At 42.2% G+C, this 16,545-nt stretch overlaps 1 protein-coding gene across 19 annotated transcripts in view; it reads left to right on the forward strand.

Moving 5' to 3' along the window:
• Positions 1-16,202, forward strand: part of SYNE1 (spectrin repeat containing nuclear envelope protein 1) — a 464,420-nt gene extending 448,218 nt beyond the window's left edge. For 17 of the 19 annotated variants that reach the window (XM_013056743.2, XM_013056751.2, XM_013056755.2 and 14 more), the window contains 6 exons: positions 1,094-1,294; positions 2,777-2,905; positions 4,698-4,910; positions 5,991-6,083; positions 7,448-7,506; positions 15,254-16,202. In XM_013056743.2, the coding sequence (XP_012912197.1) occupies positions 1,094-1,294; positions 2,777-2,905; positions 4,698-4,910; positions 5,991-6,083; positions 7,448-7,506; positions 15,254-15,494 (936 nt within the window). In that variant the 3' untranslated portion in view covers positions 15,495-16,202. The remainder of the gene's footprint in view (positions 1-1,093; positions 1,295-2,776; positions 2,906-4,697; positions 4,911-5,990; positions 6,084-7,447; positions 7,507-15,253) is intronic. The other 2 variants (XM_013056757.2, XM_013056758.2) reach the window with 1 other exon arrangement.
• The last annotated feature ends 343 nt before the right edge of the window (positions 16,203-16,545 follow it).

Genomic DNA, 16,545 nt, shown 5'->3' on the forward strand with positions numbered 1-16,545 from the left:
AATCTATATTACGGCATTTTAAGAATCTTCTGGAAAGTAAAAAATTAAGACAAGCTGGCAACATAACAGCAACGTTGAGAACTTAGAAGAAAATGTAACATGGGAAGATGTGGTTTGCAGGATCACCGACCTGAAACTAATCTAGGGATGTTTCAACAATACCCAGATACTGAATCATTAATGTGTAATCATGTGCTACGCAAGTTCTTGGGATAGTTCTAGATTTCTGGGAAAGGCATCGTGCAAAAATCAGTTGTCTAGTTTCTTGTGAAACCAAACTGAATTGGTTAGCTGTTGAAATACCCATCCATTCTCTCAGCCATCACAGGAATGTGGCCTGGGACACCAGCAGGACTCTCCCCTTCTGGGCCACTAACTTCTGTGCCTGTCAAGTCCAAACAGCTGGAGGCGGAGGCCTGGGAACCTGCCTACTTTCAAGTTTCCCATTTCATTCTTCTGCACACAACTTGGAGTCCCATTGGTCTAGTGATGAGATTCTTAGGCCAGAACATTTCCTCTTGCCCAGAACTCTTCGAGCCAGATCTGGGTGTGTGTGGTTTTATCGCTGTTGGACTCCCATTCTGTGAGTTGAGTTCATCAGCTCCTTAGTTCATTGCACAGGGTCATCAGCGCTTCCTGCGAAGTTCCTCTTAATTGTGTTTATTTATCCTTTCCCCCCTATAAATGAGTACTTAAATTTCCATTCCTGAAGCCCATGGCAAGCCTTCTTAAATACCGAATGAGTATTCATTCATATATGCATGAAAAATGTGGATTTGTGTGTGTGCGTGTGCCTTTTAAATCACATAAATGCTGTTATATTGCATATACTGTTCTGTTTCTGACTCTTTCACTCTACACCATATTTTAAAGGCCACTCAAGTTGCCCAGTGTACGTCTAATCCATTTCCTTTACCTAAAGTGTGGCCCTCGGTGGTGTGCAACACTGTCTCTTATCTAGCCGTTCAGTTAAGGCCAGTTTTAATGAGTGGATCTTTTAATTTGGGTGAAGCATTCCCTATGATCTTCAACCGTGCTCTAAATGTTTTTATTGTTATTTCCTTTCTTTCGTGGTTCTCCTTTCTCTTTGTAGGAGCTCCAGAAAGCCGTGGACCACCGCAAAGCCATCATCCTCTCCATCAACCTGTGCAGCTCTGAGTTCACCCAGACCGGCAGTGAGAAGAGCCAGGATCTGCAAGACCGCTTGTGCCAGATGAACGGGCGCTGGGACCGGGTGTGCTCGCTGCTGGAGGAGTGGCGGGGCCTTCTCCAGGACGCGCTGATGCAGTGTCAGGTTCGTGGGAGTCAACACATTTCCAGGGTAGCTGAGTCTGGGACTTGATTTATCCAAGGTCACTTCAAGGGATGCCATCATTCCCCAGTGCCAGGATGTGAACAAGATAACTTCGTGCCCAGAGTACTCATTATAGTGGAGAATCTGTACATCGGAACAGGAGTTCGAGCAGCTGGACCCTGTCTTGTATCCAGCTAACTGAACTAGTCCCACAAGTTTATCTCAGCCCCAACCCATTCATTCATTCATTCATTCATTCATTCAACTGATACTTAGCATGTTGGCAGAACATCTCCTGAACACAAAAGTGAGCATTACAAATACTGGCTCATCCATTTTACCATAATTATTTGATGAGTGCCTACTCTCTGATGGAGCAGTCAGGATACAACACAGCCTCTACTTCTGTTGGGGAAGACAAACAGTAAAATGCAAGTATTGCTGGGACGCCTGGGTGGCTCAGTTGGTTAGGCGTCTGTCTTTGGCTCAGGCTATGATCCCAGGGTTCTGGGATCAAGTCAGGCTCCTTCCTCAGGGGGGAGCCTGCTTCTCCCTCTTCCTGCTGCTCCCCCTGCTTATGCTCTCTCTCTCTGTCTCTTTCACACACACACACACACACACACACACACAAATAAATACATTTTAAAAAAAATACAAGTAATTGCTTAACCAAAATGCTTGCAAGTGTTGATGATAAGATGAGAAAAGCCACTTTGGGATAGAGGTCAGGGAACTTCTAGGAATCTTGGAGCCAACGCTGGAGGGATTTTGCCAGACAGAGCCAATGGGATGTCCCATAAACAGGAAGGGCTTAGTGTCTTTAAGGTCGGAAAAGGGGCCAGTGGGATCAGAATGTCGTCAGAGAGGAGGGAGTGATCAGAAAGATCAGGGAGATGCTTAGCGACCGGATCATGCAGGGCCCTGTAGGTCCGAAGCGGGTGTGGAGGGCATCTGAACACAGTGCAGACCTGCTTCCCGGGTCCGCATGTGCCCCAGGAATACCCTAAAAGCAGGCACACAGGCTCTTGTTTCACCGTGGGCCCCCTCCCTGTCCTGTGCTTAAGAGATTTTCAGTGACTACGTGTTGAATAAATGAATGAACAAATGGATGGATGAAGGGCATGGGGAGCCAGATTAAGGCCTTGCCACATGGGAAGGCTTGAATAGAGGGGAAGAGCCAGGAGCGGAGTTGTTTCCTTCCAAACTGAATGGTAACCCTAGAAATTAAGTACCCGATGCCAGTGTTCCCTTATGTCCAAATTCCCCCTCAAACAGCGAACTAGATGCTCTTGGTGAGAAATGTGAACTCAGATCATTGCCACAGCAATGGTGCCTTTCTCAGAAAGGAGTTGTGCCTCAGACCTTAAATGCAACATTTTTTCACCAGGGGCACCAACTGTAAAGACTAGAAATTGAAGCTGCAAGGGAAAGAAAAAAATATTATTCAAGATGACTTTATACTCCATTTTTTTTTCTCCATAGGATTTCCATGAAATGAGTCATGGTTTGCTTCTTATGCTGGAGAACATCGACAGAAGGAAAAATGAAATTGTCCCTATTGATTCTAACCTGGATGCAGACACACTTCAAGACCATCACAGGCAGCTCTTGGTAAGACTGTGAGCTCTGGTAGCCTGACTCATCACAGCAGTCTCCATTTCATGCACAGAAAAAGAATGTGGGTGACAATATGTGTGTGTGTGTGTGTGTATTTTTTTTTTTTTTACATTTTGCATACGGCTCTCTAACTTCCTCTTTTTTATTTGTTATAGTTTCTGATCTGGGAGAGGCAAACATGCTTATAGGAGACAACGTCTACCAGCTTTAGAATCTGGTTCTTTAGCCATTGCTCAGTTGTAGAAATCTTAGGTGTTCTTCATCTTAATGAGGTTGTTTTTACTAAAGCAGATCTTTGGCAATTACACTTATTTTTAATTTAAACTGTATTTGTTACATCTCTGCATAAAATAAGAGTATATTGGGTGGCTTAAATTTTATTTTTTTCTTTTTTTTTAAGATTTTATTTATTTATTTGACAGAGAGAGATCACAGGTAGGCAGAGAGGGTGGCAGAGAGAGAGAGAGGGAAGCAGGCTCCCCGCCCAGCAGAGACCCCGACGCGGGCCTTGATCCCAGGACTCTGAGATCATGACCTGAGCCGAAGGCAGCGGCTTACCCCACTGAGCCACCCAGGTGCCCCTTAAATTTTATTTTTATGGACATTGAAACTATTATTTAGAAAGAGACCATTAGGACTTCTAAGAAGAAATTAAGTGGGGTCACCTGAGTGGCTCAGTCAGTTAAGTGTCTGCCTTCAGCTCAGGTCATGACCCCAGGGTCCTGGGATGGAGCCCCGCTTTGGGCTCCTTCTTAGTGAGGAGTCTGCGTCTCCCTCTACCCCTGCTCATGCTCCTTCTCTCACTCACACTCTTTCAAATAAATAAATAGAATCTTTAAAAAAAAAAAAAAAGAAATTTAGATTTAACAATAACCTTGTCATCATGTTTTGTGAAAATGAAGACAAAAAGGAAAATGTGAAAAGTTATTTTCATTATCTGAGGCGAAGAAAACATGCCAGTTCTCAAGGAGAAAGAAACTTTTTCTAGCACTGAATTCAAAAGGAAATTTGCAGAATCTTGACATAGATTCTTATACAAAGAACTTTAGACAATATAATGTACAGTGTACTTAGGAGATTTGATAGAAGATAAAGCAGTATATTTGAGTTCCATTAGGAGAAAATGATTTGCATTTTGTAGCTTCCTGTGTTTTCAAAATGTCATTTCTCAACATTTAATGCTTACTAACCTAACCAACAGAATTGATAGCTTTTGATTCAGTACCATAAAGGTCTTAGAAAGCAAGAGGGAATAGCTATGCAGTGGCATTTTTACTGACTTTTGACCTAAGATAGTAGTTATAAATAATGAATCACTACTATAGCCTTCAAAAAATGTTGAACAAAGATCAGCGTATACTTAGACATACCTGAGTTTTGCTATATTTGTATGTTAATTTTTCTCTTTCTGTATAAAAGAATATCTTATGTTTCTTTTGCTAAGTACTTGATATTTTAAGCACTTTCATGTATAATCACCAATTTGAACCTTTTAATATACTTACTGTGAACCAGGCAGGAAAGAGTATTATCATTTTCTGAAATGACAAAACTTGAGATCAGAAAGGTTCAGGGGACTTATGGACTATTTTTGGCAGAGGCAGGGTTAGAACCCAGACCCCAATTCCCAAATGCCACAGGCTGCTTCATTCTTCCTTATGTGAGCACAGCATTCGGATATTCGGGTTTAATTGCCCGCTAAATTAAACTGAGGTCATTCTGCCTTTTTGGAATTTTCCCCAAATATCAAAAGTTGTTAGTAAAGCATTTCTTATCATGCACGTAGCAAATAAGGCATGAGCTCTTGGAATCCCAGCTCAGAGTGGCCTCACTGCAAGACATGTCTTGCCAACTCCTGGTGAACGCTGAAGGCACAGACTGTTTGGAAGCCAAAGAAAAAGTCCACGTAATTGGAAATCGGCTCAAACTTCTCTTGAAGGAGGTCAGTCGTCACATCAAGGAGCTGGAGAAGCTATTAGACATGTCAAGCAGTCAGCAGGTAAGCTCTAAGCAGACATCATTGTGTGGCATCTCTTAGAGAAAACCAAAGAAGCATCATCTTTATCCATTTTTAGAAGTACTTTGAATATAGTACTTGTCAAAATAAAGTGCCCGCTCTCAATCACTGCTCTCACAAGCCCTGTCTGAAAATTCAAAAAAGGGACTCATAAAATTTTATACTAGGACACTGCTTTTGATTCTATTACATCAAAAAAAAAACCTCTTACAATTGTTACCGCTAACGCTTTACCGTCTCTACTGTGGTATTGTATTTTACCTGTTTATTTACGAATTCACACGTTTTCACATTTTCATTCACATGGCTGTGATAGATCATAACCAGTCATGGCGTCTGAGTTTTGTATTCAAACACTGGGAGGCATGAGATCTCCTGACATAGACGGCAATTCATTCACAGAGAATGTCTTCTGCTCATTTACTTTTTAGATTTTTTTTTTTTAATCTAGATTTTTAAATCTAGATTTTTAGATTTTTTGCTTAAATCTACTGCATCGTGGCCATATTATTGGTTTTGAGAAATGCGTCTGTAGAGACAGAGGGGCTTGGTGAGACTTCAAACAATCAGTTGCGAAATCTTGTTTTGAGCACACAAACACCCCACCCCGTCATAAGCCTGCAAAGGACCAGTCTCCTCTGAAAATCAGTAGCACCAGACGTACTACAAAAGCAGGCTCCTGGATGACTATATTTTGTTTCTAACTCAAATGAATTGGTCTGTCCCTGGCCCGAGAGACCTGGAGTGTAAAACCAGTCCCTTCTGCTCATTCCCTTCCACTCATCCCCACCTGTGTCATCAAGAAACGAGAAAGCTGTAAGTGACCTAGGAGTAGCAAAACTGTACCTGTGTTTCCCAGCAGGAACAAATTTACAACCAGAAAAGTCCTGATACATTAGAAGAATTAGGTTCTGTTCTTACAGTTGTCTGATTCGATTTTGCCCAAGGAATGGTTTGATTTTACAGAGGATGGGGGGGGGGGGCTGGTAAATGCCTTGGGGATGACCAAGCCATCATGGCCTTGGGACATGGAGTCATTGGAGGAATCTGTTTCCTACATAGGATTTGTCTTCCTGGTCTTCGGCTGATGAGCTAGACACTTCGGGATCTGTGAGTCCTACTTCCGGAAGAAGCACCCCAAACAGACAAAGAACGGTAACTTTCCACTGGTCCTTCTCAGTTGGCCCAAGGGAGGGAACCCAGGGACGCGACACTATCTATACCTACCTCAGGGTCCATAGGCTCCCCCTGGGGAGAGCAGGAGTCCCCCTACAGAAGAGGGTTGTCACACAGTAACCCAGCCACGTGGTGTTTCCTCAGCCCTGCGGCATGCCCTCCCCATGTGCACTCAGGAATGGAAAAGAACATTCTGTTTTTCCAAAGAAGGAGGGCTCAAGCTGTGGTTGGTACAGGGAGACAAATTATTTCTCTTGCTCCAAGGGCCATCGACAGCATGGTGTTTCCTTGTGTCTTTGGTGGCTCCTCCCTTCAAACCCCTAGCACCAGAGTTCACCTAAAAACGTAGGTTCCAGGTAAAGGGGCGTCTCAGCCAGGAGCAGACAAAACTGAGAGCGTCTCATGAGACCCGTGAATGTCTGAGACAAGTGGAGGTTCTTTTGAACTCTCAAGCGAAGAAGCTCCTAAAGGTGGTTCTGACAGTTTTGGGCGACTGTGCTGCCCACGCAGAGGCAACAGTTCAAGAGGCCTCAGCCATAGAACCTTCGGGAGGCTGCCTCACTGGCATTCTGTGAGGACGGAAAGACGAATCTGGCCCCTGCTACCCTCTATACTTTGATTTCTCTGTGTAATTAGAAGCTTGTTTTTGTTTTGTTCTTTTTTTGTCCGGCTTTATGATTATATTCATTTTTATTACATCCCATTTTCCTTAGTTTTTAGAAGTATTGATTTTGTTTGTACTATTTTTGTTATAAACACTTAAGTTCTATGCTGATAAATGTTATTATCTTATTTAGGATTGTTTTTTACTACATTCACTAGTTTCCTATAGATCCTAGTTTAAGAATGTGAAGGAATACTGGCTTTTTGAGTCAAATTCTAGCCCTGATTTAACTTGTCGGGTCCTCAGCATTCTACAAAGAAAAATCTCATATTGCCATTGTTATTTTTTATCTGCCGAGAATTTCAATACTGTTTCAGTGTTCTAGAAGACTAAGAAATAATGGGGTGCCAAGCCATATTGACCTTCATAGTTATTGTAAGTGAATCCTTGGCTGGTGTAGTCACCTGTGTTTAGACCATGAAAAATGGGGGAAAATATACCCACTATAGTGGGAACTCCAAACCCCCACTGTTTCCTCAGTGACCAATGCTAGAGATTTGAATTTGTTTCATTTCTTCCATAAAAGAAAAGCCAGTTTCCTGAATTCATGGGTACTGATCATTTCATTTGATTTATTTTTCCTTTGCCGCACTTTTAGTTTATTTTTTTTTTCAGTAGCTTGTCTTTATTTGCCTGGACTGAACATTCTTCTTTCTTTACCCCTGTTCATTGCAAACAGCCACGAGGCAAATGTAGTCTCTCACAGCCTGGACCCTCTGTCAGCAGTCCACATAGCAGGTACCTTATTCTCCTGGTTTCCACACTGTTCTAGAACTCCAAGAGGATGATGAAAATGGTCCATGATTTAGGTAGGCCTCTATCTGGTCTGCCTCAGGGTAGTTGAGAAATTTCTTGTTTCATCCGCACACCCTTTTTCTAGTAAATTGGAAGAGACTTTTCTAAGTGCAAAGTATAAGTAAAGCCCGGAGTCCGAAATATTTGGATCCCACCAGAATTTCATCTAACTATTCATAGGCCATCTGGTACTTTTTGCCCCATCGTATTCTGTGTGCGTGGAAGGATTCGGTGCCGTGGATGGCACATTTGATTCATGGCAGACTTTCATCATCCTCTTTATTTCTAGATTTTACAATAAGACAGGTAATAGATCAATGAATTATTTTACCACTCACAGAACCCACAAATCTGAATAAAATATACTAACATCCCCAGCTTTTTCTTTTATTTTCATGTTTTATCCAGATTGTGGGTTTTGAATTCTCAAAACGGCAAGTCCTAATTTGGTATTATTTAACATTTATAAGCACCTTCTCTCTTTTGCTTATCCCAAAACTTCTCTTCTGCCAGCACACTCAGTCACTCACCTTCCTGACACTTGGCAAGCTCTTTCACGCTAGAGACGAGGGAAGTCAGCGCCCCTGCCAGGGGGTGCCCCAAGAGCCCACGCACAGCTGCCACTCCGTGCTTCACGCCTGGCTTCCAACAGCCCCTTGTTTCTGCCCTTACTGGTGCTTTGCCTTCTTCGTTGTTGGTGTGATGTCTGTGCTGCTCTGCCCTTTCACTACTCAGTTCGTGTTCCCCGGGTTGACTTTTTAGACATGAAAATACTGTCCCTGGAGCTAATTTTTCGTTCCAAGCCCAAGCAGACTGTTCACGTAGTTTGCCCCTCTGGAAACTTACCATTCCTGAGCTGGAATCTCAAGAGGGGCCAGGAAGTGTAGAGCTGAAAGCGATCCCTGAGTAATAGTTTTCGTTTTCCAGCTGCGCGCTGAAGGGACTGGATGTTTGATTTGGTGATTCCTACTCAGCTGAAGCAATACAGAATGTACTTTGATGTGCTTTTTGGTTTTAAGCCTTGCGCTTTTTTTTTTCTTTCCCTTTGGTTTGATGACATTTTGTGGGTTTTCTTTTCTTTTTTTTTTTTTTTTTGTCTATAATACATCAATAATGAAATATGAATGGAGAAAAACTCACAAGGATTTTTAAAGATAATGATGGAGATCTACAGCTGCTCTGATGTTCTCTTAGTCCCCTGTGAAGAAAAGCCAATCACGTACTAAAGACAAATTATTGTTTTGTCCATCTTGTCCACTATCGATTGCTGATACGCCATGAACAGAGATGGGCAATGTCCCTCTAGCAGTCCTTTTAGGATGCCAGAGATCAGTTCTTTGGTTGACATCAATGATGGTCTTTTACATTACTATGCAACACCAGTAGCAACCACCTTTTGGTTCCTAAATATCACATCAGTCTGTAGCCCCAATTCTTTCAGTCCATGGGTCTTCTGAAAATGTCCAAGGCATCATCTTCTAGGGCAGCAGGTGCTTCAGTGTGTCTCCTAATGGGGCTTTGCAGCTGGGACAGCCACCCTCTTCCTGTGACATCCACAGGTGCCTTTCAGCTCTGCTCTGCCCAGCGCTATTTATTAACATCTTTCTGAGCACACAGCACAATGTTTACTTTGCTCTGTAGAGGGTCTGGAATACAAATGATCTACACCTGAAGGGCAGATGTCATCAAACCCCTTGGCAGCCAGGTTGTGGTTGAACATTATTGGACTTCTTAATTTCTTGGCACCTCTGTTTGGGGTGCACCCAACCCCGACAATGGAATGCAGAGTCCGCTGGGAAAGAATTAATTCACTCATTATCCAAGCTGTCATGGTGTTCCTTTACGTTGAGACTTGAGAGTACCTTGTGTTTGATCTTGCACTGGTCCAGCAAGTTTGAAAGCACACACAGTTTAGAATGTTGACCCCACCGATCTGCCATGGAAAATGGTAGACACATATTCTTTCAAAGAGAGGAAAGAGGCTGAGCTGGAAGAAACCGTTTGAAGGAAGGGGGTTCTTACATTGTTTTTGTTGTTTAAGGTCTGGTGTTCACGATACAGTTGTTTACCTGCTGTTTATCATTTCAGGTTGATCTTATAGCTACAGTTCTGTGTCCTCGTATCTAATATTCTAAGCCTACATATAACTCGATGCCAGTATTTACTGTATCCCTACTACATTTACGTTCTGGGCTTACAAAATCACTACCACATGGTCCTTGCCATGTGTCAGAACCTGCAGATTCCCAAATCCATTACAAGGAGCTCCTCAAGACTCCCTGAAAATTATGAACATTTGAAAGACATTCATAGTAATCATTCGTCATTTTTAGATTAAATAGATTTAAGAAGGAATGTTTATGGTGGTCCATCTGCATTTTATTTTTCTTCTTTTGACTTAAAAATCATCTAACGCAATCACCAGTAAGTCTTCCCAACTCTACTGTCGATTATTTAAAGATGACACACGGGAAGATTTTACTCCAGCTCCCAGCAAGGCAAAGGAGAAATTGCTCTATAGTGTGGATACAGTGAAGTGATGACTTCATTCCAAAAGTTAACCACAAATTCTAAAACATATTCTAAATGTTCAAACATGCAAAGTTTCCTCAGACACCTTTTGTCTCTGGCACCTTCTACACAGAGAACTAAGGTGGAAAGAGAAGCAGCAGATGAAAGGAAGGGGAAAAAAAAACTGTGAGCACTTTACTGTAATCACTGTCCAGTTTCCTTTTTTTTTAAAATAAGCATTCTTTTTAAAGATTTTTTTTATTTATTTGACAGAGATCATAAGTAGGCAGAGAGGCAGGCAGACAGAGAGAGGAGGAAGCAGGCTTCCCGCTGAGCAGGGAGCCCAATGTGGGGCTCAATCCCAGGACTCTGGGATCATGACCTGAGTTGAAGGCAGAGGCTTTAACCCACTGACCCACCCAGGTGCCCCCACTGTCCAATTTCTTATGGAATTTTTTTTCAAGTCTTTTGTCAGGTTCTGATGGGATCTACTTATCCGTAGGCATTCAGAGAGTCTCGGTCTATACCAGTGTACTACTAGGACAGGCTGGCCACCAAGGCTGAGAACAGTTGTAGGGTAAATCGCCAATGTTTCTTTTCTGATATTTTGAGGTATGCATTCCCAATGTTCCCCAGGAAAAGGTCAACCACTTTGGCAAATGTATCACGTCTTTGAAAGAACTACTAAAAAATCAGGACCCTTCTCCTGGGAGACAAGCCTATATACAACCAGTCTCTCATGGTATGAGTTAGCACGCCTTTGCTTTAACAATGATGATAAGATAATAATGATAAATTGTGACATTTATTTAGCGCTTAATGTATCCTAAGCACTATGCTAAGCGTTGTATATCTGTCATCTTATTTAACTCTTACCACATCCCCGTGGCATGGCTGTATTCCCAAATTCACAGACAGGGACACCGAGGGTCAGAGGCACGAAGATTATAGATTTGAATCAGGCTGACCTGACTCTGGATCCTAGCTTGTAAATCCTTCCCTCCGCCAGAGAATGGGAGGGCTCCTTTACACAACAGTTCTAGACCTTGGGCTGCCCAAGGCTGCCTGACACTGCTTAGGACCAGCCGGGTCATTTTTTTAAAAAAAAAGAAGACTGAAATCCTAAATTGATTCTGGAAATTTGTCTTCTGAACCACACATCCAAGGAACAAAGGCCATCCACACTAGAGCAGACAGCAAGATCATATACAACTAGCTACTCTCTCACAATAAATTCCTGTTAGGACACTGCCACTGTTAGCAAACAAGGAACAAAATGCATTGAAAGTTTCTCTTCACTTGCCTTTAAATAACTGATGCCCAGAAGTAATTCATTTTATTCTCCTTGATCATATAAAATTTTTGAGATGAGTCCTACTTTGTGCAAACTCTTCAGGCTTTTGACATCCCTGGATCGTCCTTTCGTGTGTGTGGTGTGTTATTTTGTCCTGGTTCTTCCCCTACCTTCTTCCTTCTCCAACTGTATGTATTTAGGGAAAGAGATTAAACAAGTCCTGGGCAGCTGTTTACCCAGAAATTCGAGTGAGGGGAGAGAGAAAAACGATAAACTAAATATTTACTTGGAGAGCATAAGCACATTTTTGCTGGGCAGAATTGTCTGGAACAGCTCCATGGACTGAGTTTCTTGGATAAGTTCACACATTTCATTTTTCCTCTATAAACACAATCTCAGTTCGCATCTATTTATGTAATAAGGCCATCGGAGAGTGATGAGTGACTAGTTGATGAGTAGTCTTTGTTCTTTCCCTTGTCAGATTTCCCAAGACTCTGGAAACAGGTGCCCTTAGGTCAATAGATAAATATTAAAAGTACCCTTTTACCTGGGCACCATTATCCTGCTGGTACTAAGAGCTCTAGTACAGGTTCGTCCTAGGAGAGGCAATTTTGGGCATGTTGATACCCTGATAATTGTCCCAAGGGGGTGGCATTTATTTCAGTAGATAAAGTAGACATTTCCAAGAGCAGCCAACTGCACAGAAGCCCGCTCAGCACTGTGTGTTCTCTCTGTCCCTATCTCAGCCCATTACTTCTCCCTAGGTTAGCATTCTTCAACGTTAGAAGGCACATGCTAATTAAATTTTAATAAGAAATGCTCTGATGCTGTTAAATGTGCCATGTCCTTGAACAGACTCTGTAGCACATGAGCCCATATTCCAAAGATGGTGACCTTTCTAGTGTTTCTCAGGAGCGGACTTGTCAAAGTGCAGCCCCTGTTTTCATCTTGATCTCTGGCTTCCTTGCTCAGAGAAGGTAATAATTGACAAACGGGCTATTCACTACTGTCAGTCAAATTGTACTGTTAAGTATATGCACAGACTTGCCCGTCACTAATGTCCTTAAATGTCTGTCTTCGAAAGAAAGAGACTGTTAGAAATCAACTTCATTTTATTTAAATATTGAATAAGGAGGAAATGTAGAATTGGCTTTGGTGCTCCTGTTATAACTCATCCAGGGACAGGTGATGCATGGTGTTTGCCAGGGCATGTTTTCAGCTCAAAGGAAAAATACGGTGAAGGAAAATTCAATCCAGAGTTCATGGGTGACTGCCCATTCTTCTCAACACACTTTAAGGCAAACCATTGAATTCATACATTATCAGACCCAAAATGATTTGAGAAAATTAATGCACCACTTGTCTTTGCAAATGAGAAAACTGAAGACAAGACAGACTAAGTTACTTGCCCAAGATTGTACAATAGCCTCAAAGCAAAATGCTCTTATGTCCATAATACTAAGTTGATCTGTGTGATACTCTGAGGCTTTACAATTAGAAGCATTTATTTCAGACCCAAGGAAACCACTCACCTCCAGATATTTTAGGATACAAGCATTGTCTTCTTTGCTTCTACATGTGAGATACATGAGTATGGCCTGGGCGACCTTCATTCGTGTCATCAAACAACAAAATGTTGCAGAGAGGGTGGTAGGGCGTGACTTGGGAACCCTGCTTCCTGCTAGAGCTCTCCATTTCACTGTGTGATTTGGGGCAAGTGATCCAGAGAGTCCAAGTTCTGGGACTTAAAGATCTCAGGGTTGAAATCTTAATGCTGCCACTTGCTAACTGTATAACCTTGAGCTGGCTACTCTATTTGAGTCTCCTTTTCGTCATCTTTAACGGTAATGAGCACATGGAGACTATCGAAGGGATTAAGTGAGAGAATAAGAGAAGTGCTTAGTGTGTTGCCCAGTGATTAGAAGAGTAAATGTTAACCCTCCTTAGCCACTTATGTATGGAGTTAGAAGATGAACTAGATATTCCCTAGATATTTCAACATGAATATTTTATAATCTGGAAGCTTGAGAAGTTTGTTTTCTCCTTCCACTAATAGATATGTGACATACTTCATGTATGTTCTACTATATTTTCACAAAAATATACAACTTTTCTTAATTACTTTATGAGGAGTAGCTCGGTGGCCTGAGCATAAGGGCAGTTAATCAGTTTGACCACTAGATGGTGATTAAACTCTTATGGCCTCCCAGTTGGTAGCCTATACTGACCAACTTGTAGAAGACATAAAATGTATAAAATATGGAACTTTCAAGTTGGAAGACCATCTAATCTAATTTGGAAGGTTTGAAGCTATTGACACTCAGAAGTGAAGTGAGTTGTTCAAGGTTACACAGATGTTAGTCGTAGACCTCGGACAAGAATACAACAATTTGGGCCAACAATTTGTTTTGGGGTTGTTTTGTTTGTTTGTTTGTTTCATGAAACTGCAAGAACCATTCTAGAAACGCAGTGTGGTATGTGGCTGTTTGGAGCTCCTGCCCGAGTACTCTGCTTGTCTCAAGATGGTGTAATAAGAAAGCTTCGAGTACTCCCTCTGTTCTCTTTTAAGGGATTTGTGTCTGGTTTTTTGTCTTAACATTTATCTTCTTTGGTGCCACCCTTTATCCCTCACTGCTATGAATGTAATCTGTTTTCAGAAATTAATGGCTTATAGGATACCTGGAAACATAATGTTTTCTTATGAGAAAAATGTAGAGTAACCAATATAGTTTTTAAACTTTATTTCTCCAGTGGCCTCATATTCAGTGTCTTTACCCTAAGTGATACTATAACACTTAGTGATATTATCACCATTAGGAAATTCGTAGTAGGTATGGGGAAATGTGTCTCATTGGTACATATATTCTTTTTGTTCGTGGAGTGTTTTGTGTGTATGTGTGTACCAAATGCCTCTCGTAAATACCATTTCCTTCTATGGCTTTTCTGCTCATAACCACATAAGACATTAGTGGATACTCACAAAGAGAAAATAGTGTACCTCACCCAGGACTTCACTTCCATATTCAGAATTTTGCAGTCTTTCTTAAGAATGCTGAAATTCATACTTAATCTCTAATGTACTATTTAAAATTAGAAGGGAAAATGGAAGTAGATAGGAAAACTTGGAACTGTGAGTCTAGAAGGAGCCTTCAAGAAGATCATCTGTTCTCCGAAAATGGTGTCTGTTTCCCAAAGTCACAGTGCCAGCAATAGATAGGATTGGCCTAGAATCTACGCCATCCCACACAAGTGCTCTGTAGGCTAACCGTGCTGCCACCATTTCACAGACAGCTTTGGGACCCACATGGCTCAGGGTCAGATGCTGATTCAGTGCAAGATGAAACCAGGGTCTACTCTAAGACTATTTGAACTTTGACTCTCTTCAAGATGGCTGCCGCTGTTTTTAACCTTGCTGCATAGGTTTCGACCCATCCAAGATGGCACGATGGGATACTTTGCATAATTCTGACAGCAACTAATTTTGCCTAATGGTGCTACTGACACCCTTAAACCAATATGTCCTGCATCAAACATCCACATTTTAATTATCCTGGATCTGCTTGATCTATGCTGGTCGGATGTGTGTAGAGCAGTTATCTTTGTGGATGGAAAGTGTTTGACCAAATTAAGGTATGGGATTTGAAACCAATTAGTTGCCTTACGTTGACTGACTAAATGTTCATTTTTTCATCAGTGATGTGTCCAAAAAAAAAAAAAAAAAACTCTTCTTGTGGTGGTGGGGAGATCACGCGGGCATACTGCAGAAGGCCGCCCGCTCATTGCTAGGACGGGTTGGGTTTAGCTTTCAGGAAGGTGAGGAAGCAGAAAGCAGCATCCATCCAACACTGGAGATACTTGAGTTATTTATGTTGATTCTCCTCTCAGGTCCATAAAAGGTGGCTCCGATTCCTCCCTTTCTGAGCCTCGGCCCGCTCGGTCCGGCCGAGCCTTCTGGTTCAGAGTCCTCCGAGCGGCTCTTCCGCTTCAGCTTCTCCTGCTGCTCCTCATCGGGCTCGCCTGCCTCGTGCCGATGTCAGAGGAGGACTACAGCTGTGCCCTCTCCAACAACTTTGCCCGATCATTCCACCCCATGCTCAGATACACAAACGGCCCTCCTCCACTCTGAACCAAGCAGACGCCATCTGCAGCGGTGCTGGTAGCATAAGAAGGGTTTGGCCAAAAGGGATCCCAAGCTAGCAAAAACAGGACCCGAATCTTGGCGAATGCCCTCGGTGCGGCAGCTTTAGCTCTCCTCCATGTCCCGTGGGTGAAATCATGGCTCCAAAGGTGGATGGTAAACTAGGACAGGAGGAGAGCAGACAGACAAACTCTGAGCCTCAGCGCTAAAGAGATTGAGGACCTCCAACATTCTCTGGACGCATGAATTCTGGGCCATTGGCTCATCCTATGCACACCCAAGACGTCACTAGACTGAGCAGCTCTCCCACAGCACTGCTCCATCCATTCAATAAAGGACTCTCCTGGGAGCCATGCTGGCATCGGGCAATGTACCAAACAACCAATGCTGATGAGATTTTAGAACCTTGTAACATACAGTTTTTAAGAGCTTATATGGCACCTTTCTTTTTACCTTGTTTCCTTTGGGGCATGAGATTCTAACCTTTGCTTTAGAAGCACAAGCTGTAAATCTAAAGGCACTTTTTTTAAAGGTATAAAGAAAAACTGGATGTAATAAATAAGATCATGAAAGGCTTTATGTGAAAAAAAGTTGAATGTTACAGTCAAAGAAAAGTTATTTATGTATGTACAGTTTGCTAAAGCCAAGTTTTGTTTGTATTGATTTCTTTGCATTTATTATAGATACTATAAAATATGTTGTCTGTGATTTTTTTTTCTCCCCCCTGGAGAAATGACTCTAAATTTACATACTAAGCAGGCACTTAGCATAGCACAACCTAAATGATCCTTTGTGGAGAATAAGAGAAGCTGAAACATAAGTATATATGAAAGAGAAAAAGATGATCGCAGGTAGCGCACATTTAGACATAAAGGACTCTGGATGATTTCTTTCCCTTTCCCCTTCCCACAGCTAATCAAATCCACTGACCTTTTACTCCCCAGCATTTTTCACAGCCCCCTTTCTTCTCTATTCCCTTTGCCCAGTTGGAAGAAACCCCACACTAACCTTCTCATGGAGACCACATCTCCTTTCCATC

This window comes from Mustela putorius, unplaced genomic scaffold (genome assembly GCF_011764305.1).
Source record: "Mustela putorius furo isolate JIRA1106 unplaced genomic scaffold, ASM1176430v1.1 tig00000450_pilon_pilon_pilon, whole genome shotgun sequence".
Classification (NCBI taxonomy): Eukaryota; Metazoa; Chordata; class Mammalia; order Carnivora; family Mustelidae; genus Mustela; species Mustela putorius.